The sequence below is a fragment of the Apis florea genome, unplaced genomic scaffold (genome assembly GCF_048593485.1).
Source record: "Apis florea isolate Af1SG1 unplaced genomic scaffold, ASM4859348v1 contig_1615_pilon, whole genome shotgun sequence".
Classification (NCBI taxonomy): Eukaryota; Metazoa; Arthropoda; class Insecta; order Hymenoptera; family Apidae; genus Apis; species Apis florea.
Genome location: NW_028256416.1, coordinates 1,281,992 through 1,306,327, shown reverse-complemented (window position 1 = coordinate 1,306,327; position 24,336 = coordinate 1,281,992). Strand labels below are relative to the sequence as shown.

At 24.9% G+C, this 24,336-nt stretch overlaps 6 protein-coding genes across 12 annotated transcripts; 3 read left to right on the top strand and 3 right to left on the bottom strand.

Moving 5' to 3' along the window:
* Positions 1-428: 428 nt before the first annotated feature.
* LOC100869328 (NF-kappa-B inhibitor cactus) lies at positions 429-2,552 on the top strand. The gene is made up of 3 exons (XM_003690385.3): positions 429-862; positions 1,375-1,724; positions 1,865-2,552. The coding sequence occupies exons 1-3, from the start codon at positions 534-536 to the stop codon at positions 2,137-2,139; spliced, it is 954 nt and encodes a 317-aa protein (XP_003690433.1). The 5' UTR covers positions 429-533; the 3' UTR covers positions 2,140-2,552.
* Positions 1,185-10,262, bottom strand: LOC147658806 (uncharacterized). 5 transcript variants are annotated; one of them, XM_086906941.1, is made up of 6 exons: positions 9,199-10,262; positions 7,669-7,744; positions 7,362-7,527; positions 7,012-7,236; positions 6,687-6,836; positions 1,185-1,670 (listed from the first exon to the last, which is right to left on the bottom strand). In XM_086906941.1, exons 1-6 carry the CDS (start codon positions 9,270-9,272, stop codon positions 1,657-1,659), a joined length of 705 nt encoding a protein of 234 aa, XP_086763067.1. In that variant the 5' UTR covers positions 9,273-10,262; the 3' UTR covers positions 1,185-1,656. The 5 variants fall into 5 exon arrangements, with proteins under 5 accessions (XP_086763067.1, XP_086763075.1, XP_086763054.1 ...); XM_086906949.1 differs by lacking the exon at positions 9,199-10,262 and adding an exon at positions 8,747-9,108; XM_086906928.1 differs by lacking the exon at positions 1,185-1,670 and having other exon boundaries at positions 6,342-6,836.
* On the top strand, positions 2,773-5,850 carry LOC100869208 (mini-chromosome maintenance complex-binding protein). Of its 2 annotated transcripts, XM_012493026.3 has the most exons (8): positions 2,773-3,214; positions 3,325-3,602; positions 3,864-4,187; positions 4,305-4,624; positions 4,712-4,891; positions 4,976-5,219; positions 5,298-5,471; positions 5,580-5,850. In XM_012493026.3, the coding sequence occupies exons 1-8, from the start codon at positions 3,208-3,210 to the stop codon at positions 5,763-5,765; spliced, it is 1,713 nt and encodes a 570-aa protein (XP_012348480.1). In that variant the 5' UTR covers positions 2,773-3,207; the 3' UTR covers positions 5,766-5,850. The 2 variants fall into 2 exon arrangements, with proteins under 2 accessions (XP_012348480.1, XP_086762947.1); XM_086906821.1 differs by lacking the exon at positions 3,864-4,187 and having other exon boundaries at positions 2,782-3,214.
* A 250-nt stretch (positions 10,263-10,512) lies between the features above and the next one.
* Positions 10,513-18,596, bottom strand: LOC100863716 (Inositol hexakisphosphate kinase). Of its 2 annotated transcripts, none has more exons than XM_012493012.3 (9): positions 18,326-18,596; positions 17,509-17,635; positions 17,269-17,392; positions 17,073-17,152; positions 16,690-16,865; positions 16,297-16,502; positions 15,865-16,146; positions 11,586-11,867; positions 10,513-11,461 (listed from the first exon to the last, which is right to left on the bottom strand). In XM_012493012.3, exons 1-9 carry the CDS (start codon positions 18,446-18,448, stop codon positions 11,236-11,238), a joined length of 1,626 nt encoding a protein of 541 aa, XP_012348466.1. In that variant the 5' UTR covers positions 18,449-18,596; the 3' UTR covers positions 10,513-11,235. The 2 variants fall into 2 exon arrangements, with proteins under 2 accessions (XP_012348466.1, XP_012348470.1); XM_012493016.3 differs by having other exon boundaries at positions 11,586-11,864.
* A 1,116-nt stretch (positions 18,597-19,712) lies between these two features.
* TrpRS-m (Tryptophanyl-tRNA synthetase, mitochondrial) lies at positions 19,713-22,114 on the top strand. Its single transcript, XM_012491812.3, has 6 exons — positions 19,713-20,103; positions 20,164-20,328; positions 20,520-20,782; positions 20,958-21,079; positions 21,160-21,430; positions 21,522-22,114. Exons 1-6 carry the CDS (start codon positions 20,023-20,025, stop codon positions 21,742-21,744), a joined length of 1,125 nt encoding a protein of 374 aa, XP_012347266.2. The 5' UTR covers positions 19,713-20,022; the 3' UTR covers positions 21,745-22,114.
* Positions 21,755-23,790, bottom strand: LOC100863951 (NAD(P)H oxidoreductase RTN4IP1, mitochondrial). The gene is made up of 6 exons (XM_003690196.4): positions 23,178-23,790; positions 22,829-23,061; positions 22,531-22,740; positions 22,348-22,460; positions 22,001-22,268; positions 21,755-21,925 (listed from the first exon to the last, which is right to left on the bottom strand). Exons 1-6 carry the CDS (start codon positions 23,410-23,412, stop codon positions 21,818-21,820), a joined length of 1,167 nt encoding a protein of 388 aa, XP_003690244.1. The 5' UTR covers positions 23,413-23,790; the 3' UTR covers positions 21,755-21,817.
* Positions 23,791-24,336: the final 546 nt, after the last annotated feature.

The window sequence follows — 24,336 nt, the reverse complement described above, 5'->3', positions numbered from 1 at the left end:
GAAAAGCCGAATTATAAAGACTCCCTTACCTGTTTACCTGTTGCTGATTACTATTACCTGAAAATAATGGGTTTTCCCTCTATTTTATTTCCCTCTCTACTCGTGTCCAGGACATTACAATCCTAAAATATTTGGCGCGTTTATATTCGAGTTTAGTTCGTCCTCAGGAAGTGCATTGAGCAGAGTTTTTATACAATTAGTAAAGTTGACACAATTATTTTGTTTTTTTTTTTTTTTTGACGTTGAATACGCAAATTCTTATTTAAACAATCTTTGCCGTTAAAAAAGTTTTTATTTCTTAGGTGAAATATAATTGTGGACGAATAAAATAAAGATAAAGATTTTTATTCAAAGACAAAAGCATCAAATAAAGTTATAAAGATCGATTGTAACTATTCCTTTGGAAAAGATACGTGGAACATCGAAATTTTAAAAAAGTTTTAAATACAGTGATTATATTTATCACGAGTTTTTTTCGACGAGTGTAAAAAAAAAAGTAAATTTTATATAGTGATCGAATATTAATATCAAAGATGTGGAATTCGGTAGAAAATCCATGGAATGCAATGGATTATCATTATTATCCGCAACAAGAAGTATACGAACATTCTTATTCAAATTATATCGATTCTACATATGGAAATTTCCAAACTGATCCGCTATATCAATCATCCGAATATAACACAAATTTTTGTTTAGACTATGACTTAAATCAATTTACAGTGAACAATGTACTGGCAAATGAATCTGTTTTCGAAACGTTTTCGGAAAACACCGAAGAGTTGGAGCAATATGAATTTGAGCAACTTATGTCGAATGAACTATCGCTGGGCAATTGTATACAAACTTTTAAAGGTGATCCGTAAGTATTCAATGTAGTAACACAATAATTTATAATTGAAGAATTATCAAAAACGGACTTGGAATTATTTTTTTGACTTATAGAAATATTTCACGAATAGAATAGAGTCTGTATTAATTTTAAATTTAGAAATCAGTTACTTCAAAAATTATATCTTTTTAATATATAAACTATTTTGATATATCATGTTTCATTAATCAATTGTTATTGTGGATAATGAAAATTTAAATGGGACAGATTAAATTCTACGATATTGATTGATGCTAAGAAAAAATCGAAAAAGTTAATAGAGTTAAACAAAATAAATAATAAAATAAATAAATTAAGATTTAATTATATATTTTTTATAATCACATGAGAAATCACATACGATGGTATCATTTTTTTATCAATTAATAATAAAAATATTCTATATCATTATATGTAATCGATATTTCAATTATCAATATTATAAATGAAAAAAAAAAAATATATTTATCATTAATATTTCATCTTTTTTTTTTTTCATTCAGGCTACTTCATTGGGCCATAATGAAAGGTTTTGTAGAATCTGCGTGTGCCATGATAAAAACGACAAGATCTGAGCTTTTAAATATGTTGAACAATGATGGTCAATCACCACTACACTTGGCCGTATTGACAAAGCAACCGAGGATTATTAGAGAATTAATTCTGGCAGGTGCAAATCTAGAAGTGACGAACTTTCGTGGAAACACACCGCTTCATTTGTCATGTTCGATCGGCGATTTTGATTCCGTAATTGCCCTCACTACTCCTTTAAATCCTATGGAATATCATTGTCTTCGCCCTGGAACAAAAGTGCCTACCTTACCTCAAAATCTTGAATTACGGAATTACGATGGTAATTGATCAACTTTTTGTTTTATTATTCTTCAATATTTTTTTTTTTTGTTAAACATTGCTTCAAATAAAACATTCATTTAAAATATTAAATGAATTATATATATTATTATAAATATTAATTATTATATTATGATACAGGACAAATGTGCTTGCACATTGCCGTTTCATCGAATCATATAAAGTTTGTACGACTTCTGATAGATTATGGTGCGAATATTGAAGCCAAGGACGGTTTGACAGGAAATACTGCCCTTCATCTAGCTGTAGAACGAGGATATGAATCGATAATTATGCTTCTTCTTAAAAAAAACAATACTTGTTTAAATTTAAAAAACTATGCTGGAAAGACGGCATATCAGATAGCTCGAAATTCTAACAGTCAATATACAAAAATATTAAAGAAGAAAAATTAGCGAATTATCTTTTGATTGAGAGTTGACACACGGTGACTTTGCGATTAATCAGAAATCTTAAGAAAATTATTAATCTTTTTTGTATAACTACTAATACTACTAATCTACTAATACTACTAATCTATTAATACTACTACTACTACTAATCAATTAATAATTAATTGCTATCAATTATAAATTAATTTTATTAATTGCAATTATTTGGTAATTATATTAATATTAATATTAATTATATTTTGCAAAGTCACTGTTTTGGATATGTATTCTAAAATTAAAAAATATACTTGTATTTTTTACTAAATTTTATTAAAAATTATAATATATTATAAAAAGAAAATGCATTTAATTGACATCTTGTATCCCATTTATAATCATGCACCAAGAATAAATATAGGAAGATAATAATGAAAAAAGAGTAAAGATTATTAAAAAATTTTGAAATCAGCGTCATCTCCGAAATATCGTAAACAGAATATAAGTATAGACAAAAAGAGTAAACAATAAAAGAAGAATAAAATAGGATAAGAATTAACTAACAATAATACCTTCCGAATGTTAAAAATAATTCTTTAAAGATCAGATAACATTTATTCTTTGATTAAGATGGATCATCTTTTGAATGTTTTTGGAAAGATGTTTTTTAGATTTTTTTCTTTTTTTACCTTTAAGAAATGGCGCTGATGATCAATTCTTATTCTATCTATATCCTTTTCTTATTATTTGTTGTTCCTGTATAAAATTTATATGATCAGAAGATAATTTTAATATCTGTTAAATTTACACATAAGTTTTTTTTTAAAGAAAAAGCGCTATTAGTTAGTTATAGTTCTGTACATAGATATCTAAAAGAATATTTTATGTATAAATCTTTTATTTAAATATTTTGTTTCTGAATATAAATTCAAATATAAAATCGAAAATGTTTAATTGTATTTAGTGGATGTTTATATTTTTGCGATTTTTTATTTTTTTGATACGTTTTCTTATTTAATAAGATTTTTCGAGGTTATTTCGAGTACTTTATAATTGATTTCAGCAAAGATTTGGTATTTGTGTTATAACTTTATAATGATTTGTAAGTATGCTTTTTTAAAGTATTTTTAAGCTATCATTAAGTCACTATTAAATAAAATTAATCAAAAAATAAATATTAAGAGTATATTAAGTGTTAATATTTTATTTTAGCTTCACGTAAAATAACGGATTGGACACCTGATTACTTTATTGCAAATCGATCGAATTGTAATGTGATCTTGGAAAATTTAGATACTTTAAATGAAATTCCGTTACTAAATAATGCTCCCCTTCATGAATTCAGAGATAAACAATTAGTCAGATTTAAAGGAATGATTCAAGATATGCATGATCCTGAATATTATTTACAACAATATGAAGTGAAGAATAACCAAACTGAAACACTTGAGCTCAAATCTGGGATGTATATAGATACAGCAAAATGTTTGGTAATTGTTTAATTAAAATTTTATTTCATAAAGCCTTCAAATATATTTTTGTCCATATTAAAATTATATGGATGTATATCATGAGGCTTATAGTAAATATATGGTAGATTCAGGTGTGAAATGTGAGAAGAACAGCTTATTTCATGTATACAACTGCCTACATTATTATTTTATATGAATATTTAAGAATTATATAATACAAATATATTTTTAATATCTTTTTATTTGAAATTTAATAATTTTGTTGTATATGTTTCTTAGCCACATGAAACAATTTTGTTGGAATCGGAAAAGAATCAAAATTCAGAAAGACACACATGTATTGTAATATCAATTCCAGGTTTAAATGATTGGGTAAAGGAAACATATAAACAATTACATTATTCAAAATTAACTAATAGATATAAAAGAAATTTAGATGAAGATAATGATGAATCTATGGACTGTTCAGAGTCAGTACGAAAGAAAGAAAAAATTGATGATAATAAGAAAATAGAATATGATACAAGGCAATATTTAGTTTCAGAAGAATATATATTAAATTTTCCTATTCCTATAAATGATGGTAAAGCTTGTATTGTAAAGGTTATTAATGAATTTTTAATATTTATAGTTCATATAATATTAACAATTTTTATGTGATATAAATCATATATGAAATTTGCTGTCATATAATTTATATTTTTCTATATTAAATTACAGATATATGAAGATATGACTTTAAAGCTGAATCAAATTATTGAAATAATAGGTTTCATATCTTTGGATCCTTTTCTAAATAATATTGTTCATTCAGATGAGACTATGACAGAAGCTGAAATAACTGTTCATCATCCACCTGCATCTCTTGTTCCGCGATTACATGCTATAAAAATAATCCAATCAATTAAACAAGACATTGTCCCAGAAGTAATGTCTAAAGCAGAGTTAATAAGAAACGATCTTCATTTAATATTAAGTGAACTTCTATTTGGAGATCATTTAGCTGCAGATTATTTAATCTGTCATTTACTTTCCTCAGTGTAAATATATTTAATTTATTACTTTTTTTTATTATTTCACAATAGAAATCTGATTAACACATTTTTAAAAGCATTATTTTATTTTAGCTATATGAGAAGAGATTACTTTTGTCTTGGTAGTTATCCCTTAAATATAACACATTTTCCTGTGATTAAATATAAAGAATTTCCAAAAGATTTATACAAATTTTTAAATTTACTTATTAAAAAGAGTCATTTATTGGAAATTACTTTGGAGAATTTAAATGATTTGAATTTAATACCAAAGTAAGCAAATATTAATTTAAATACAATTTTTTTCATATAAAAATTAATATTATCTAGTTTACGATATATTTTTTTTATTATTAGAAAAGATTATGAATGTAATAGACTAACTAGTGGAGTTCTCCAACTGAGCGACAATACACATCTTATAATAGACGAAACAGGATTAACTACAGGTCAAATAACACAAGCTGGAAGAGAAAATTACAATGCGATTTGCGATTTGATTAATTTTCAAAAAGTGACATATGATTTTAAATTTTATAAAATAGAATATGAAACTGATATTCCTGTATTAATTTTATCAGAAGCTAAATCTTTTATTCCGGTATAAAAAAAATATATATATATAATAGTATTTATGAATGAATTAGATTAAATTACGAATAATATATGTCCATTTTAGTGTCAAACTCAAATAATTCTAAAAATAGATTCAGAATCGGAAAATTTATATTCTCAAATAAAAGAAATTGCGGAGCAATATTTAAAAGATGAAAATCGATTGATAAATATTCGACAGTATTTAGAAGCAATACGGGATACGAAATTCGAATTAAATGATGAAGATGTTATAAAGGTAATTAATATTGTTTCAACTTTTAGAAATTATCCATATTTTGTTAAAATATTTCGTTATATATACATAATAAATATATATTTGATATGCATCTTTGTTTTTCGTTAGGAAATTCAAAATGATTTCGTACAATGGAAACAAATAAACAAAAATGTTGATAATTTACACTCATTAATGGTATTGTCTAGATTATTATCTTTGTCATATGGATCAAATACCTTAACTATAGAGTATTGGAAAAAAGCAGTCCAAATGGAAATAGAAAGGTTAAATAGATTACCAGAAAAAAAATAAGTTTAATTTAATTGAAAATTAAAAAATTATGTATAATCCTAGATTATTTTTTTATATATCTTAATAAAAAATTTTTTACTAAAAATTTTAGCCTAATAATTTATCATCATTAATTATGAACCATGTATTATCATGAATTATACAAATTATATGCTAATAAATATCTAAAAAATTATATCAAAATGTATACTAAAAAGTAATATTTATATATATCTATATTATTAATTTACATCTTTGCTAAATTCCATTTTACTTTATTCGTCATATACTATGTATATTTAAGGTAATATTTTCTTTTCTGGAAAATGGAAATAGCATTATTTTTATTTTCATAGTTGATTCTTAAAAAATATTGTCAATTTCGAAATATTTTCAAGAATTTCTCGTTTGATTATTTATATTGCTAAAATGTCGATTTGTCTTTGTTTTGATATTAAACATCGAATATATATGATAATTACCAAGAAAAGATTATAAAAGTCACTTATTTTATGTAAATGTTAATAAGAATATTATGAAAGATCAATATATATGATTTATTCTTTACTATAAGAAAGAAAAGAAAAGAAGCCAAGGTAAAAGCTGTTGATAATTTTATTTGGATATTTATCCCTTATCGGCAGCGTGAAATTGATTAAAAATTGAAATTAGAAATATAAATTATATCTAATGGAATAATTCTAGTCAAATAGAGATTATCGAATTAAAAAAGATTATCTAAAAAAGATTGTTAATTTATGGACATATTAAATATTATTCTATTAAGGAAAAATTGAAATTCGAAACATATTAAATATTATTCTGTTATGGAAAACTTGAAATTCGAGAAATTGTGGAGATCAGAATCCGATCTCTTGTTAGGTCAGTTTAAACGAGCCACATTGAAAACTTTTTCTACACTATTAGCATCCGTTAATTTACCAAGTCTTTGTTCACGTTCCTTTCGTACTAATTCCAATCCTTTTTTGGCAGCTTGTGCGTATCTTTTCGAAAGCGCAACTTCTCCCCTGACACCCGGAATATGGCCAGTATAACCTACGATTGGTGGTCTTTCGGGAGAAATTTCATAATCTGTAAACAATATCGTTTATATTTTTAGATAATTATAATACGAACTAATGAATTTGTCTATGATTTTTCTTAACATTTAATTAAATTTAATTAAACTCTTTATTTGTTTAATTCTTTATTATTTATTAAGTTTATTGAAAATTGTAAAAATATGATCATATAATATTATACATACGAAATGTAGTTAGTCGATTTTTATCATTATCGCGATCAGTTAGAACATTTATATCAGTTTGGGTTTGTAATAAAAGATTTCTAGAGGTAGCGTTTCTCTCTGTAGTTTGTGTAAGATCTCTACGAGCTTTCAATTTAATTTGATTTTCACGCCATTCTCTAGTACCTTCTTCCACTGCTCGCATAAAAGATAAACCATACCTAGTGTTGAAACCAGGAATATATCCTACAGTGAAATGATTAAATATTTTAATTAATTCACTTTCAACATATATATAAATTATGCGATTTCTTAATTTCAGTATTAATTTTAACTCAATTAAGATCAAATCGATTTATCTATTTATTTACCAGTATATCCTAAGATGTATGGAGGGGGAGGTTTTAAGAGATGCCTCTCATTTTTCCAATCCGTGTTTGTATCTTTTTCACAAAGAATCGTCGTATTTTCGCGCATATCTTTTTCACAATTGGGTCTGTAAGGTCCTGTCTTGAGAATTTTCTTTTCAAGTAATTCCTGTATGATGCAATATGCTCATGGAAATTTTGATTAATTTTACAGTGAATAATTTCCACCATTATTTTTGTATTTTTTTCTTGATTTCTTTTTTTCTTTTCTCAATGCGAAATCGGATCGTTAATATTTGCATACTCTTACCTTCATAATTTCTTGAGTGCATGCTCCAAATCGTTTTCCAACTCGAAATCTAAGAGTGGGACAGTGTCCTGTATAGCTGAAAAAATAAAATAGATTTATGAAAATGAAACAATAATCGCGCGTGATTTCCATTGATCCGAAATTGTAGACAAAATAATTGTAATAAAATTATGGGAAAAAACGATATCGATCAACTAGTAAATAAAAATATTATTCAGTGAAAAAATAATAACAACCGTATCGTTTAACTTTTCGCGCTTATTCATTATTAGCGCGCATGCGTATTTGTTCCATTGAAAACAGATTCCGAATAAAATTTTATTCGAAGAAACATTACAAAAAGCATAAACAAAATAGTTTAGATTATATTTAAATTTTTTAATTAATTCTCTTCTTTTTAAAATGCATTAATATTTTTAGGTCAGATAATTAGCAATCATTTTTTTCTTAATGATATATTATTTTTTTAATGACTTCTTTCATTTAACAACTTACAAATATAATGAATATATAATGAAAATAAATATGAATACATAATGTATGTATAACATGAATAATAAATTGAATTAATTTTTATTCGCTTTAAATTTCTGAATGAAAGTTTTTCTTTGAATCGATAGACATATAAAAGTGTGGAAATTAATCGGAAATATATGGATAAATAAAACAGTGCAATAGAAAGAAGAAATGCAAAATGAAAGTTTATTACAGTTAACAATAACTTGACTCAACTTGCTTAAAAAATAGTTTCGCGCGCAGATCTATTGATCATGTTTCACTACACATTAAATATTTAATTCCATCGATCAAATACGAGAGAATTTTACTTATCCATATCGATTTGATTTATTCGTTTGAATCGACCATCAAATTTTTATGACATTAATATCAAAATATTTCGCAATATCTTTTTGTTATTATCCAATATTGTATGTCGTGGTTTTACATATAAAAATTATCGTTAAAATCGATACACGGTGTAAATGTACTTATTGTTAATTATTAATCACATATATATATATATACACGATGCGTTCAAGGTTTTTACATGTTAAAAACTATTGCTCGATATACCTACCGTGTATTCGATTCGACTATTCCAAACAAAACTAAACTCACATTCGATTTCTTTCCCGACATCCGTTCCTCTTATCTACGCATCCGATTATTAACAACAATTGAAAAACCGTTCCAACATGGTACTTCAAAAATCAATCTCTCTAGACCTTAAAAGCCCGTGCTAGCCCGTGTGCACGTATTGTATTCGCTTACGTTACGCAATCAAAAATAAACGGTGCTACTAGAAAATATTTAGCGTTAACAATCAACGTTGCAAATTCAATTAATACTGTTCAATACCAATGCAAGTGTTTGCCGCACGAAGAAATTCGAACCTATCTCGGTTCGCGAACGAGATGGGGAAAAAAAAAAAAAAGAAAACGATTAAATTACAACGTGTAATTCGATATATCCGTTTAAACATCGGTAATATTCTCGCGAGTACGTGTCTATCTACCTATCAAATCTTACCCAGGTAAATGAGCGGCATAACACTGTCTAAAAAATTGTTTCTTCTGTTCTTCAGACACCGGATCATACACCATCTTTCGATCTATTTCTTTCTTTTTTTTTTTTTTTTTTTGTTTTAATATAATTTTTATTGTATTATAAATACGATCAACGTTTCAATCATCCTCCCCTTTCGACATTTACACTTTTCGAGCGTGGTTTTATATATATATATATATATATATATTTTTTTTCTCTCTCTCTCTTAAATTTTTTATAACGTAAAGTTTCGTTTAAAATTCGTTCGCGATCGAGAGCGAACGAGAGTAGTCACGCTTATGACTTGTCTAGTCATAAGAAACGTATACACATTATTGTGCATGCATGTATTAGTGATATACTGCATACTGAGAAGAATCGAAGCGAATGTTACGCGTGCCGCGCTCGGTATACATACATACGTAAGTAGTCGAATAAAACTGCATATTGCATATGCAGTCAATAGTTATACATTTAACACAGCAATTACGTTCCATTAAAATTAAAACCATCTCCCCATTTCGATTCTCTTCTTCTTTTCTTTGCACACATCTTCATCCTTCGACAAAGATTCATTCAACATCCTTTTTTTTCTTCTTTTGTTCAATTTTACTTAATTTTCAACATTTTATTCATATCAACATCCGTTTTGTTAATTTTTAAAACATTTTACATGCACACAAGATTAATTAATAACGGTTCGTGTACCGTTAATAATTAATTACTTTGTTAATCATTTATTTATTTTATTTTATTAAATTTCAAGAGAGAGAGAGAGAGAGAGAGAATAAAAAAAACGGAGTGGAAACACAACAATTCGATTTTTTTTCATTTACAGAAAAAAAAAAATTATTGAAGAAAGTTTCTCAAAAATTGAGATGATTCGAGTGCACAAAATAAATGCAGTGTTTATTCGAATAATTTCCATAAATTGTTCCGTAAGAACAATTAAATTCCACGTATAATTATGAAGCTTTGTTTCATTTAACAATCGTAAACGAGCGTGACGCGCGTTACCGTTTTCCTTTCGCGTTTCATCGATAACTGGATACGATTTAGTACCAGGCAATGGTCTCCTAGGAGTAACTCAACTTCGTTACCTTCAAGAAGATCGATACGTGCAGTAAGTGGGGAAAAGAAGAAGGGCCACTTAAATCTGCACAATCGGTCGATTTAAAAAAATATTTTAAAATCAAAAAAATCTCGCACGCGTTCACGCGAGAAAAAAATTTGTATTTTACATATTGTTAATTGCTTTAGATTGCTTTAACTTGATGAAAATAATTCAACAATAAATTGAAGAATGTATCGTATATATTATTGTGTATAAATTAGCTACATATATTATCATTTTTTTATATATATAGTCAAAACACTTAAATTATTTGCCATCGTATGCATTTTGTAAAAAATATTTATACGTTCCTATTATATATATATATATATAACTCTAACTAGATTACTGAATGATCTATGAACTATGTGAATATTAAATTGATAAATCTAGAAGGGAAAAAATACATAAATACATGTTCTCTTAAAAATACTTCTTTCGAATATTTTTATATTAAGAATCATATGTACATATAGTAACCGTGTGAAAACGGTTCTCGCGTAATGTACAAGCTATGTACATATATATGTATATATATATGTGTATGTGTGTATATATATATATATGTATTATATATAGATATATATATTCATCTGATGAATATATAAATTAAATAATACTTTTTGTATGCAATTCACATTCACGTATTTCAATACAGACTCATCATAAATTTCTCACATATACTCACTGGTACATTTAAATTTTGCTATGTAAAATCATACATTCAAAATACATATGTACAGATTTGTTTCACAGAAATCAATCACATTTAATAAGATAATCATAGTTTTTTCAATCATCAATGTTTTTAATATAAATTAAAGATTCTTCGTCAATTCTTCTTTTTTTATGTATCGTTCTTTATATGTATACAGAGAAGTTTATATAACAGATTTTTAATCAAATTAACCTTCAGTTAAAATTTCAAGTAGAAGTCGCTTTAAACTATCCAGACCGGTTAGAAAACCACAATCTGGACCTTGATGTACCATAGGAGGGTGAGCCGAGTTACAAGGCATGGTGGAACCGTGAACAAAGGTCGTGTGCGCAAAATCAATGATCCTTACGTCGACCAATGCCTCTTGAGATTTCTGTTTCGTCTTTTTCATTTGATAAGGATAAGACGTGTACCTGTGAATTACAAATATTACCTCTTTTTCTAAAACTATATCGATTTGATAGTTTCAGATAATTTTTTCTCTCTCTCTCTCTTTCTCTCTTTTTTTTCTTTTATAGCGATTGCAAAATTACTTACGAATATCTGCTCGACATACTGGTACACTTGAGTCCTTCCTCTATTCTCTTTTCCCTTTCGTAAATGTGAAATAATTCATGCCCATGTTTTTGTCGCTTTATTCCAGGATCAGATCTAATTTCAATATCAGAACTAGCATTTTGCGTATCATTGTCCGAACTTTGCCCAAAACAATATTCATCGCTCGAAGTGCCATAAACCATCCATTGTTCGTATCTGGGAGATTGCAGCATCCTGTCGATCAAGCTGTCCGTAGATCCAACGAAAACTGTCTCCTCACTGCTGGGATTGTCAGTTGGTCATCGCATAGAATGCATTATTAACTATTATTGCTTGGTTTATTTTTCCTTCTCTTCAGATATTATCGAATATTAATGTAAAAGATTTATTATGGGCCGCGCAAAAAGTTCGAAATGTCTCGGCACAGAACATGCGATGTATGAACAAATGCGTAAAAGTATTTATTTTTTTTATTGACTTTTTGTTCCAAAATTACCAGATTTAATATAATTAATGATAAAGAGTAATTCGATTAACGTTCCTTAACTTAATTAATGAATTTGATATATTTAATAACGTAACAAACGTTATGTATAATTTCTTCTACTTATAGATACGTTTACATGTATACTTACTATTATTTCAATTTTTTTTTTTTTTCGCGCGTAATATAAATGTATCGTGTTGAAAAATAATAACAATTAAAACGCAAATTAACTTATTAGATACATCATAAAATTTTCTTATGTATATATATATGTACATTTCTTATATATATATAGATTACTTAAGTACATATTTAACGTGGAAATGCTTGAAACAAGATAAAAATCTTAATTTCACGGAACATCATCTGGAATTTTATCATTTAATTTAAAATTTCATTTAATCATGATTCAATCTCTTAAACGAGTTTTCCATTTTAATCAATGAGATACAACGAAGTTTTCACACAGCCCTGTCATTAGATTTCACATGGTACAATGTATGACCTCTTACCATCTATTAACCCTTTTACTGCCCAGACCATAGCGGGCATGCAGGCCCTGTGGGTCATATATTTCGAGTAAAAGAGAATGTTTATATCTCGATATACAGGATGCAAAGTAAATGGCGAAATTCTTTTCAAAAAAAAAATTTTTTTTCTCATATTATGATACAAAGACAAAGAAATTTTGTGTTTTAATATATGTGACTTATATACCTTAAATACCATACTATAAGCCTTATGAATATGCAAATATGCATTTTAATTATATTTCATCGTTTCTTTTAATATTTTTCTTTATTAAATATTAATCATCTATAAATTATTAATATTATATATTATGATAGATATACAAAGCCTCTTTAAAGTGAATACATAATTCGCACTTTTCGTAAAAAAATATTTATAGCTATCCTACAAACACAGTCTTTTATATTTAACCTATATTTAACATATAGATTTTCGCTTTACAAAGAAAATTTTATAAAAATCGAATGGTAATATTATATAATATTATAATTTATTAATGGTAAATATTATATAATTTATTTATCTTTCTTTAAATTTTATTATTTATTATTTTAAACTTAAACTTTTTTCCAACTCACTTGTACATTAGCAATTTATCTTTTTTAGTTTGTGTGTCATAAAATAAAAGTATATACATGTTAATATACATATATACACAGATATACATCAAACTTAAAAAGATAAACAAATAATTTATATAAATATATTATTTTCAATATTATAACAAAATTCACCACTTACTAAACGTCATGTATGCCTAATTTCGTTTATTGCATAAGATTAATCGAGTAATTAAATTATTTTAATTAAGTTAAAAAGTATACATTCAATGAGTGATAAAAAATAGATATACATACATACACGCACGCACACTTGCAGATGTATGCATACATGTATATCTATATATGTTGCGTATACATACATATATAAGATCCGAGAATACAACATTCATATAAACTAATAAAAAAAAAAAAAAAAATGCAATGCTATTAAAAAATAAGAATAAAATTTTTTATATTTATTTAATTTCAATAAATAACTCGTATCGTTCGTTTATCAAATAATGAAAATACGTAACAAAATAATTTTGAAATATCTCGCGTTTATAATATACTTTTCTTTTAAAATATGTGCGATCGTTATTAAAATAAAAATCGTTTATAAAAACATCGTGATCAATTATTAAAATGCATCTATGTATTTAAACATGTATTAAATTTAAATCGCAAAGAAACAACAACCCTATTCATGTTTCTTTCCCTGTCTATCCCTTTTTATCAATACATGTAATATACATCTTATAAAATATAAAATATCTTTCGTAAATACATATATACATATACATATGCAGGACATATACAGATACATATACACGTACACATACATATATGCGCATACGCATGATATAATGTAAATGTCCCTTTAACTTTTTTTCATTTTAGTGCAGAAATATTTGCACCTAATAACTTTTGTAGAGCTGTACTCTACACTTGAGCAACAATATACCTACGAAAGGATTTTGAAATCCACCACTTTCAGCTTTGATCCTCCCCTAGTAAGAAACTGGGCTCGATTAGGGACTGGTATTGCCGCGCTTTATTATAGTTCGGCCGTAATAAAGAGCAGTTTTCTAAAAAGTGATGGTACACAGAAATATACATGCTTAAATTACGAAAATATCGCAATATCAGTTTTTTAGTGTAATTGATTCGATGGAAAATAAGTTATGATTTTTATCCTTTCGTCGATTCCTTCGAAGAAAAATGTAAATTGTATGTACCAGTTATCAGTTATATAATTACTATTGTAAATAAATACTTCTTAGTCTGGACGAAAATTGTAATGAAAATTTTTGTTATATCTGTTCAATATTTTCTATATATGCATACACATATTTTAATTAAGTTATATATATATATATAGTAATAGTAATAAAGTAATAATATGTATATAAAAATTATTAATAAAAAATTAATAAGGAACCATGAATTGAACGTTTGCTTTGAAGTACAAATAAAATAATAAGCATAGCTGTCTAATTTTGTAATACATTTTCGAATCTACAATATATACAATTGTCTATTGTCTACTTGATTAAAAAATTATATGCAATATATGAAAACTGTAAAATGTATCTACTCTAAGAAATATTTATAATGCTATATTACGTAGAATAATTTTTAATCATTGTGTGAGTATCAATACACTAAGGGACTGAAGATGCGATATTTTCTCTAAACCGGTTTTTAACAAAATATAATTGAAATAAATAATTTGAATATACATTGAAATCGTCGTAATAACTAACCCTCCAATTTTCTGATGGAGTATGTTTTATCTTCAATTTGAAAATGAATATTAATATAGGAACATTTCGATATATGCAATTGTTTTAAATTTTATCAAATATAATTTATTCTTCTTCGATTGTTTTGATAAAAATTTCGATAAAAATTATGATAAATGATTTGTTTAAAGAAAGAAAACGTATACGCAAAAAGAAAAGAAAAAAAAGAAAAAAAGAAAAAAGAAAAAGAAAAGAAAAAAGAATATAGTACATATATATATAATATATAGATTCGGACGAATTACTAAAATATACGCATGATATACCTTATACATACATACTTCACCAGATTGTGCATTCCGATTTCTATTTAAATATATCGGAGGGTTAAATGTATTAAATTGTTTATTGATATGTGCAATTATCATCTAATTATAATATTTAAAAGAAAAAGGAAAAGAAATATTCGTTAGATTCCTATTGTTGTAATACATCAAAATAATACATATATATGTATAAAATATAATAAATATAAATAAAAATATAACTAAATAAATTACTTCATAAAACGTAAAAAAACGTAAATGAAGATTTACACCTGAAATTATATTCTGCTGTAAATTTTTGACGAAATCACAACGTTAGGAATTTAATTCAGATTTAATTCAGATCTTTCCGTGTCGAATCGTTTTGCATTGTTAATCATATTGAAATATATCATATTCATTTGTTCATATTAATTCATATAATTTTAAAGAAGATTTTATTGTGTGTATATACAATTTATTTTTAAATCTATTTTATTATTATAATCTATTAATATTTATAAATTTAATATTGATATTAAATATATAATATTTACAAATATTTATCGAAACGGAATCGAAACGGAATAATCAATATTTTTTTATCTAAAAATGTTAACAACAATGTTTACCCGCTAATGATTGAAAAAAAAAATATCAATTACAAACCTTGTAGGGTAAAATCTGGCGATACGTTTGGCCCCTCGAGTTGCTGCCTTGCCAAATCCTCTGTGTAAAGTACTCGTTTGACCGATTTCTTCTTCGATTGAAAGATTATAATCTGTGGAACTGTTACTTATGTCACCATCGTAACAGCTATCCGAGGTATGAGGACCGTCATCACTAATAGAACTAGAATTTGTTGAATCTTCGTCCATTTGTAATAAAGACGATGAATGACCGAACCCCGAAAAATCCATTTGACAACCTTCATAAACGACTAATAATGAACTAAAACAAATTTAATAAAGAGAATATGAATTTCTGACATTTTTAATATGATAATCGTAATAAAAAATTTGAATATTAAAAGCAATTGAGTACTTTTCTTTTTAACTCCTAAATAATAGTGTTCTTGAAAATATTCCAACGAAAAATTACCACGAATAAAATCGATAGCTGCTTTGTCTCTCTATTGCACGTCGTAATTGTTCTAATCGTGATACCACTTTTTCGATAACTAACGTTCGTAAACAAAAGCCATTGTGAAAAAAACGATACAATGCTGCTTTAAAACCTTCTTCATTTAACGCTCTACCCCAATATTTATCCCTTTTTACATAATGATTGGTATTGGCTTGATAAACCTATAATATATATCGTTTATCATATTATATATATCATTATGTATCATATTTGTAATATCTTACTATCAAATTTTATAAAAAAAGTTATAGCTACTATTACTTTCATTGTTAATATTATGATATTATATAGACATTAATGTAAAAATATTATATATATCATTTCAAGATTATATTATATATCACGAACCTGCATTCCACACAATCTAACACCTAATGAAGCTGATGTACTAGCAGCACATTTTGCAATTTGTTTATTACGTTTTTCAACAGATGCATCATCACCATGTTGCCTGGTCCCCATTTTCAAGTCCAATATACATGGATGAGTATATTGTGATGTTATATTTTCCAATAAAAGGAAATCTTTTAGTTCAAGAAAACAAAAAAAAAAAAAAAATTACCATTTCTTTTCAATTATTAAAAATTATCAGTTATTATAAAAAAAATTATCAATCATATATGTTACAACATTATATCACAATTCTTATATTATTCTTTTCTTACATAAAAAATGTTAATTTTGTATAACATTTTTTATACAAAAATGTTATTTAATGTTTGCATACATACATTGTCTGTTTGGTGCATTGTCCAAATGCATTCCTGGTTTTAATATCCCTGCTAATGTGTTATCACGATGAATTTTCATTCTAATACAAAAAAATTAATAATTAAAATTTATTATTATTTTTAATCTTTATAAAATAAAATATTTATGCATTAATTAAATTAATGTAACTTTAATATAAAAAATTCAAATATATACCTTAATACATCTTCTCTTTTTCTTTTACTTGAATTATGTCCCTGTCTATTATCATGTTCTCTAAAACTAGGACTATAACGTTTATCTAATGTAACTTCACCACTATTGGAAGCTTGCAAAACACCTGGATGAGAAAAAAAATTTGATTATTTAATTCATTTAATCGATATCAATACAATTAATTTATAAATAAAAAAAAAATAATAAAAAAAAAAGAAATAAGAAATAATAAAATCTTACCTTTAAATTTTGGAACGAACACTTGAATATCTTGTGGAATGTTTTGATAAAAATCAAGTTCTCTACAGTTTAATGGTTTACAAATAGTATTTTGATTTAGTAAAAGTAATCTTGTATGTCCACCAACCTATAAAATATATAAAATTATTTTGTTATAATTTTTTAATATTTTTTATAAAAAATGCTTTATTTTTAAATATATAGTATAACAAATAAAAAGTCTTGTGCATTGATCAAATATTTATGCAATTTGTAACAAAATTTATTTATAGTTCTTATTTTTAATTCTATTTATTTGCGATGAATAGATATTAAAAAAATGCATAGTATAGAATTCTATTAATGAATCATTACTGAATCATAATATCATCATATATATCATATATATAATTTCATTTTTTTTTTTTTGACTATCTTCTATTCTTTTTCTTTGATTCTTTTATAATTCTAATAATTTTTCTGAACATATTTTCTTATTATAGTTTTATTTAATAAGAATAAAAAATAAATAATTCTATTCACAAATAAACGTGAATAAATAATGAATAAAAATGAATATAAAATTGTATGATGTATTGTATGAATATAAAATTGTATTAAATAAAAACAAATAAAAGCAAAAAAGAAAAAAATATATAATTGCTAATTTTTCGATTCATAAAATCAAATAAACAAAAACAATCTTTCTTACTAAATATTATCATTAAAAAATAGAAAGATAAAAAATAAATGGTAACAAAGGTAATATTATTATTATAAAGGCAATATTTTATTTAAACATATACTAGTAGAATGAAATAAAACAAATTATCATCACCTGATTTTTGAGTGGTAATAATGCGACTTCTTCATCATTCTCCTGCAGAAAGGAGGAATTATTTGTATTATGGCACTGCGATTTTGTTTCTCCCATACCCCAGGTACCCGACAAATATACCATAACCGTTGACTATAGTCCAATAAATAAAACTCAAACACCAAAACAGATTATTCACACGATTTTTACTTCTGTAAATCTCGACGATACACTTTTCATCCATTCACTATTACTGAATTACTTGCTTAATACATTTTCCTTGAATGTGTCACTATGTTAAAAGAATAATAAGATATGATTATTAACAAATACGAAACAAACCTCTAAATATCTGTAATGTTCTTTCACAGTCGAGTTTTCATAAGTATTAAAAAAACACACACAAAAAAATATCGTTTTAGATGATACTACGAGATCAGCTGTGCAACAATTAAGATGCAAATTGCTTTTTCGAAGGGTATATATAAATTGAGAAAATTCTGTGGCAGAAGATGTTAGCTCTAATAACTTCTACTAGATGACACTAATATTAGTAGAAATTGCGTATCACTATCGAGTTTGCCAATCCTAACAAAAAAATATATTCCAAGTATTATACTTTATCCAACTAGTTGAGTCACCGAATGTAAATAAAACTTTATGAGTATAAAAGTTAAAATAAATAAAGTTGGATTCACAAGTCTGAAATATTATAAATTATATATAGTAAAATATTATCAAAATCTTTAAATTAAAATAAGAAGAAATTAAATTTCTATAATAGTTTCTAAGATAAAAATTTACAATAAATGATATAATGTGAACTCATTTTCATGAAAAACGATCATCAGGTGTATTATAGTGAGAATCAATATAGTTTTATGTATTGATATATAATGTAATCTTAATCTAATCTTAATCTTGATGTATTATTTAATTATTATTTTAAATTTCAAATTTTATATATTATGTGATTTCAAAACATTACATATTTGATTTATTTACTTTAGACATTTTTTCTCATTGAATGAAGTATACTTCTTAAAACATATTTCTTTACTAAGTTTGGCAAACTCATTGGTGGTTTTCTTTAATCAGCATTGCTAAACGGAAGTTATCTTCTGGTAAAAAATGTTATTAGTTCTAGGAAAACATATGAAAGTATCTATAAAAATATATAATGATGTATCATCTAATAAAAAAAGAATTAAGCAAAAATATATCAGAAAATTTATTTCAAATAAATTGTACATATCATTTGTAAAAATAATGAATTATTTTTTTTAGTATTCAGAATTATTTTACATATTTATATTGTATTTATATGAATATGAAATGAAAATATAATATATTTATTACAATATAATTATAATGAATTCTTTTAATTGTGCAAAAATAAACAATATTCAAATTCTATAATAATAATTACATAAAAGACTTGATTTGTTTCGTATATATATATGTTCTTTAAAATTCCCGCAAATTGTAATATACAATATTTATGCATATAATTTTGCACATAAACTAATAACTACGTATATGTATACAAATAAAAAATAATAACATAAATAATAAATAAATAAATATATATAAATAAAAAAATATATAAAATACATTTAGTTTCATATTAGATAAGTTTTTCAGTATTTTAATTCAAAACACGTATTTTGAATTTAATTTCAAATAACAATCTATTTAAATGTACTAATTTATTGAAAATGTTTAAAAGATTAAAAAATATTCATAGTTTTCAAAGAATTAATTCCAAATATATACTCATAAAAAAATATAGTCAAAAGGTTAAGTTTCACAATATTAAAAATATTAATTTTTTATTTAAATATATCAATTAATTGTAGGTTTCAAAATGTTATCCAAAAAGAATATTTTCGGGAATTCAGCCAACTGGAAATTTACATTTGGGAAATTATCTCGGTGCTATACAAAAATGGATACAATTCCAGGATAATGGAGAAAATGTTATTTGGAGCATTGTGGATATGCATGCTATTACTTTATCACATGTAAGAATTTATTAAATACGTATTTCGTGTTTAATTTATATTAATAATAATATAAACAAGATCTTATATTTCATTAATTCTTGTTTTATAAGAATAATAATATATTATATGATTATATAAATTTAAAAATCTTTTTTTAAAAATAAAAAAGAAAAAAAATATGAATTGAGAGTGAATATAATATTCAATAGGATCCAAAAGAGTTAAATGATAATATATTTAAAATGACAGCAACATTGTTAGCATGTGGTATTGATCCAAAAAAGAGTATATTATTTCAACAATCTACTGTACCTATGCATACACAATTGAGTTGGATTTTGGGATGTCTTTCAACTCAAGCACGATTAGCTCGTCTACCTCAATATAGAGAAAAAAGTCAGACATTAAAAGTCATCCCTTTGAGTTTATATATTTACCCTGTTTTACAAGCTGCTGATATATTACTATATAAGTAAGTATTCACAAAAATAATAAAATTAAAGTTTCTTAATAATGCTTAATATCTTAGAATATTTTTTCAATTTTCATAAGAATATTTCAATTATTCATAAGAATGATCATATTAATTTTTTATACTTCCTGATTGAAACTAATTTCATGAAGAAACTATTTATATTCAATTATAGAGCAACACATGTTCCAGTTGGACAAGATCAAGTTCAACATATTCAATTAGCACAAGAATTAGCTATTAAATTTAATAAAAAATTTGGAGATACTTTTCCCATACCTCATTCTTTAGTTAATGGTAAAAGTTTTATTTCTACACAAAATATATAATGATAAATATATTAATTATTTCTTTCTAATAAAATATATATATTGCAGAAAATGCAAGTCAACGTGTAAAATCTCTTCGCGATCCTTTAAAGAAAATGTCAAAGTCTGAGAAAGATTCAAAAAGTAGATTAGATTTATTAGATGAACCTGACGTATTGCTGGAGAAGATAAAAAAAGCTGTTACTGATTGTACCTCGAAAGTAACTTATGAACCAGAAACAAGACCTGGTGTTTCAAATTTAGTTATTATTCATTCAATGCTTAGTGGAAAGTCTGAGGATCAAATATGTTCTGAAGTAGAAGAATTAGATACTGGAAAGTACGTATATTAAACAATTCAATTTTTCCTTCATTGTTTATTGTACGATTTTAAATTATTTTATTTTAATTTATTCGTTTATGTGTTATAGATATAAATTGATGCTGGCAGATTTTATTATAGAAAAATTAACTCCAATTCGTGAAGAATATTCAAAATTAATTAAAGATCCAATGTATTTAGAAGAAATTTTGAAGAATGGTACAGAAAAAGCGATCGAAATAGCTAATGATTGTTGGTATGATGTTAGGAATAAAATTGGTTTTGAAAATGATATTTTCTGTATTAATGAATCGGTACAAAATATAATATAAAAAATGCATATTTATTGTATGAAATAATTTTATTGCATTAATTTTTTTGCATTAATTGTTGATAATGTTAATATTATGTCATATCAATAACTAATTTACCTCGTAAATGACCTTGAGCTACTCTCTCATATGCTAATGGTAAATCTTGAAACGAATATACTTTTTTAACTACAGGAATAAGCTGAACAAAGTAAAAAGTCATATATATGCTATTATTGAAATTAAAATTAAAATGATATATAGAAATGAATATTACCTTTTCAGTTTCAACCAATTCTTTAAGAGTTTTAATTCCTGCTGTTGAAGGTGTAAAAAAACCCCATTTCACTGTACTTCTATTTTCAACAATAGACATGTTATATTTCAACAATTCACCTATATTTTTTACTGTGCCTGCTATCAATCCATGTTGATCCGTATTTTTTAATATTGGAGAATTTAAAGTTATATAAGTAGAATGAGGATAACCCTTTAATCTTATCATATCTGGTCCTTGATTAGCGCAATCCAAAATTATGGTATAACTAAATTAGAAATAAATTAGAAATTTATATCATTTCATATAAAATGAATCAATGAAAATTTAAGGAACAAAATACATACGGTCCTTCATTAATAATTTTTGAATCAGCACCATCTAATTTGTAATCAATCACAATATCAGCTCCTAATTTTTGTACTAAATTGACAGCATCACTACTACATGTAGTAACAACCTACATCAGTTTGATTTATGTTTTAATATGTATAGAAGTAATAAATTTATTGATACGATGAGTGATTTACATGCATATCCCAAGATTTTAAAAGTTGTATTGCCATAGTTCCTACTCCACCTGCACCACCTAATACTAAAACTCTGTTACTTCTCTTTAGAGGCATTATACTTTTACAATATAATGCACCAGTGATCCACAATGCAGACCAAGCTGTAAGACCAGTGTACAATATACTGGCTGCCTCAATATGCGACAAATTTCTAGGTCTCAAAGTAACCTATAGATAAATTTGTAAACTTTTTGATTTATACATTTCTTTTTTTTTTTTTTTTTTTTTGCTTATTTAAATAATTAACATTACTTACATGTGAACTATTAACAACTACATAATTAGCATGACAACCTTGTTGTTCCACAGGAACTACACCCCATATTTCATCACCTAATTTTAATTTATTTCCAACTCCATGTCCTTTTGAAACTATTACGCCAGAAAAATCTCTACCTAAAGTTAATGGCAATTCTAATTCGTCATATTGTCTACTAGTAAGATTTTTTGCCTTTCTCAATAAATTTAAAATTACTGCACCATATCCTCCTAATATAAAATATTCAATTATAAATATTATATATTTATCATATGAACTTTAATAAATAAGTAATTATTATATATTTTAGTAAATAAGTAATTATGTAATATAAAATATTGCATACGTGTCATATATATATCTATAGGATTTACACTAGAAGCTTCAATTTTCACAAGAATATCTGTTGGTCTATTAATTACTGGAATTCTGACATTTGAGAGTTTTAGTTCTTCCAAACCTCCATATGAATGAATTTGCCAAGCTTGCATTTTATCTTCAACATTTTCTTTACATTTTGCTGATAAATTACTAAGAAAACGTATATTTGATTTAAAATTCAATGTTATTTTTTTTAACATCGTTTCAAATTGATTTCAATTAAACACCAAAAAATATAGGTTATGTTTGAAAGATGTTATTAATTTATATTTATAATAATGTCAAAACTTTCTTTTAAAATTTGGCAACATAAATTTACACAAATTTTTATAAAAATGGATAATTTAATAAATTTAATTTCAACAGATTTTCATGATACATCCAGATGACTATATATTTGATAATTGAATGTTATTGTCGTATATTTCTTTTTTTTTTTAGTATTTCGTTTATATACGTATATAATGTTTATATATATATATATGTGTGTGTATATAAGATATATAAACATAAAATTATACGATTATAACGTATGATCAAGTTTTATATTACAATTTGCTCAAATATTTTTATTTTCTATTTTTTTTTATCTATTAAATTGAAATGTACCGCGCTCAAAAATTCTAATACAATTTTTTTCCACAACAAAAAAACTATTTTAAATATTAAATATGTTATCACAGATTAAATAAATTTTAAATTAAATTTTCTTCCCAATTTGTGCTTAATTTTTAATTTTTTATCGCACAATTCATATATTTAAAAGCATGTTATGAACACATAATATCATTAAAATATATACGCGTTATGCAGTAAAAAAAAATAAATCTATAAGTTCAATTATGGAAATAAATTTATTGATGTATTTTATAACTTAAAAAATACTATATAATACTATCGTCATTATTTTTATTATCTTTAACTATCGAATATCTAATATAAATGGTAAAAAATAAATTAATACTAATAAATTTAATCTTCTCAATAGATATTTTTATAACATCGTATTTGAAACTTTTAATAATTATTTATAATATTTACAGTGCTGTACAAAATATAAATCGTTTGCACGATAATGATTTTAAAACTTCCGTATATGTACGTGCATCATTGAATCACGTGCA

Bases quoted from the DNA above. Each gene is read 5' to 3' on its own strand.
- LOC100869328 (XM_003690385.3), top strand. From the start codon at position 534: ATGTGGAATTCGGTAGAAAATCCATGGAATGCAATGGATTATCATTAT. The intron at 863-1,374 runs GTAAGTATTCAA...TTTTTCATTCAG, and splicing joins CAAACTTTTAAAGGTGATCC to GCTACTTCATTGGGCCATAA. The intron at 1,725-1,864 runs GTAATTGATCAA...ATTATGATACAG, and splicing joins TGAATTACGGAATTACGATG to GACAAATGTGCTTGCACATT.
- LOC100869208 (XM_012493026.3), top strand. The intron at 4,892-4,975 runs GTAAGCAAATAT...TTTTATTATTAG, and splicing joins GATTTGAATTTAATACCAAA to AAAAGATTATGAATGTAATA. The intron at 5,472-5,579 runs GTAATTAATATT...GTTTTTCGTTAG, and splicing joins ATGATGAAGATGTTATAAAG to GAAATTCAAAATGATTTCGT.
- LOC147658806 (XM_086906928.1), bottom strand. From the start codon at position 9,272: ATGGTGTATGATCCGGTGTCTGAAGAACAGAAGAAACAATTTTTTAGA. The intron at 7,745-9,198 runs GTAAGATTTGAT...TTATTTTTTCAG, and splicing joins TATGCCGCTCATTTACCTGG to CTATACAGGACACTGTCCCA. The intron at 7,237-7,361 runs GTAAATAAATAG...ATTTCACTGTAG, and splicing joins ATACATCTTAGGATATACTG to GATATATTCCTGGTTTCAAC.
- LOC100863716 (XM_012493012.3), bottom strand. From the start codon at position 18,448: ATGGTATATTTGTCGGGTACCTGGGGTATGGGAGAAACAAAATCGCAG. The intron at 17,636-18,325 runs GTGATGATAATT...TATATTTTATAG, and splicing joins TATTACCACTCAAAAATCAG to GTTGGTGGACATACAAGATT. The intron at 16,866-17,072 runs GTATGTATGCAA...TTGAACTAAAAG, and splicing joins CAATGCACCAAACAGACAAT to ATTTCCTTTTATTGGAAAAT.
- TrpRS-m (XM_012491812.3), top strand. From the start codon at position 20,023: ATGTTTAAAAGATTAAAAAATATTCATAGTTTTCAAAGAATTAATTCC. The intron at 20,104-20,163 runs GTTAAGTTTCAC...AATTAATTGTAG, and splicing joins TAAAAAAATATAGTCAAAAG to GTTTCAAAATGTTATCCAAA. The intron at 20,783-20,957 runs GTAAGTATTCAC...ATTCAATTATAG, and splicing joins GCTGATATATTACTATATAA to AGCAACACATGTTCCAGTTG.
- LOC100863951 (XM_003690196.4), bottom strand. From the start codon at position 23,412: ATGTTAAAAAAAATAACATTGAATTTTAAATCAAATATACGTTTTCTT. The intron at 23,062-23,177 runs GTATGCAATATT...ATTTTATATTAG, and splicing joins TATAGATATATATATGACAC to GAGGATATGGTGCAGTAATT. The intron at 22,741-22,828 runs GTAAGTAATGTT...ATTTATCTATAG, and splicing joins TAGTTGTTAATAGTTCACAT to GTTACTTTGAGACCTAGAAA.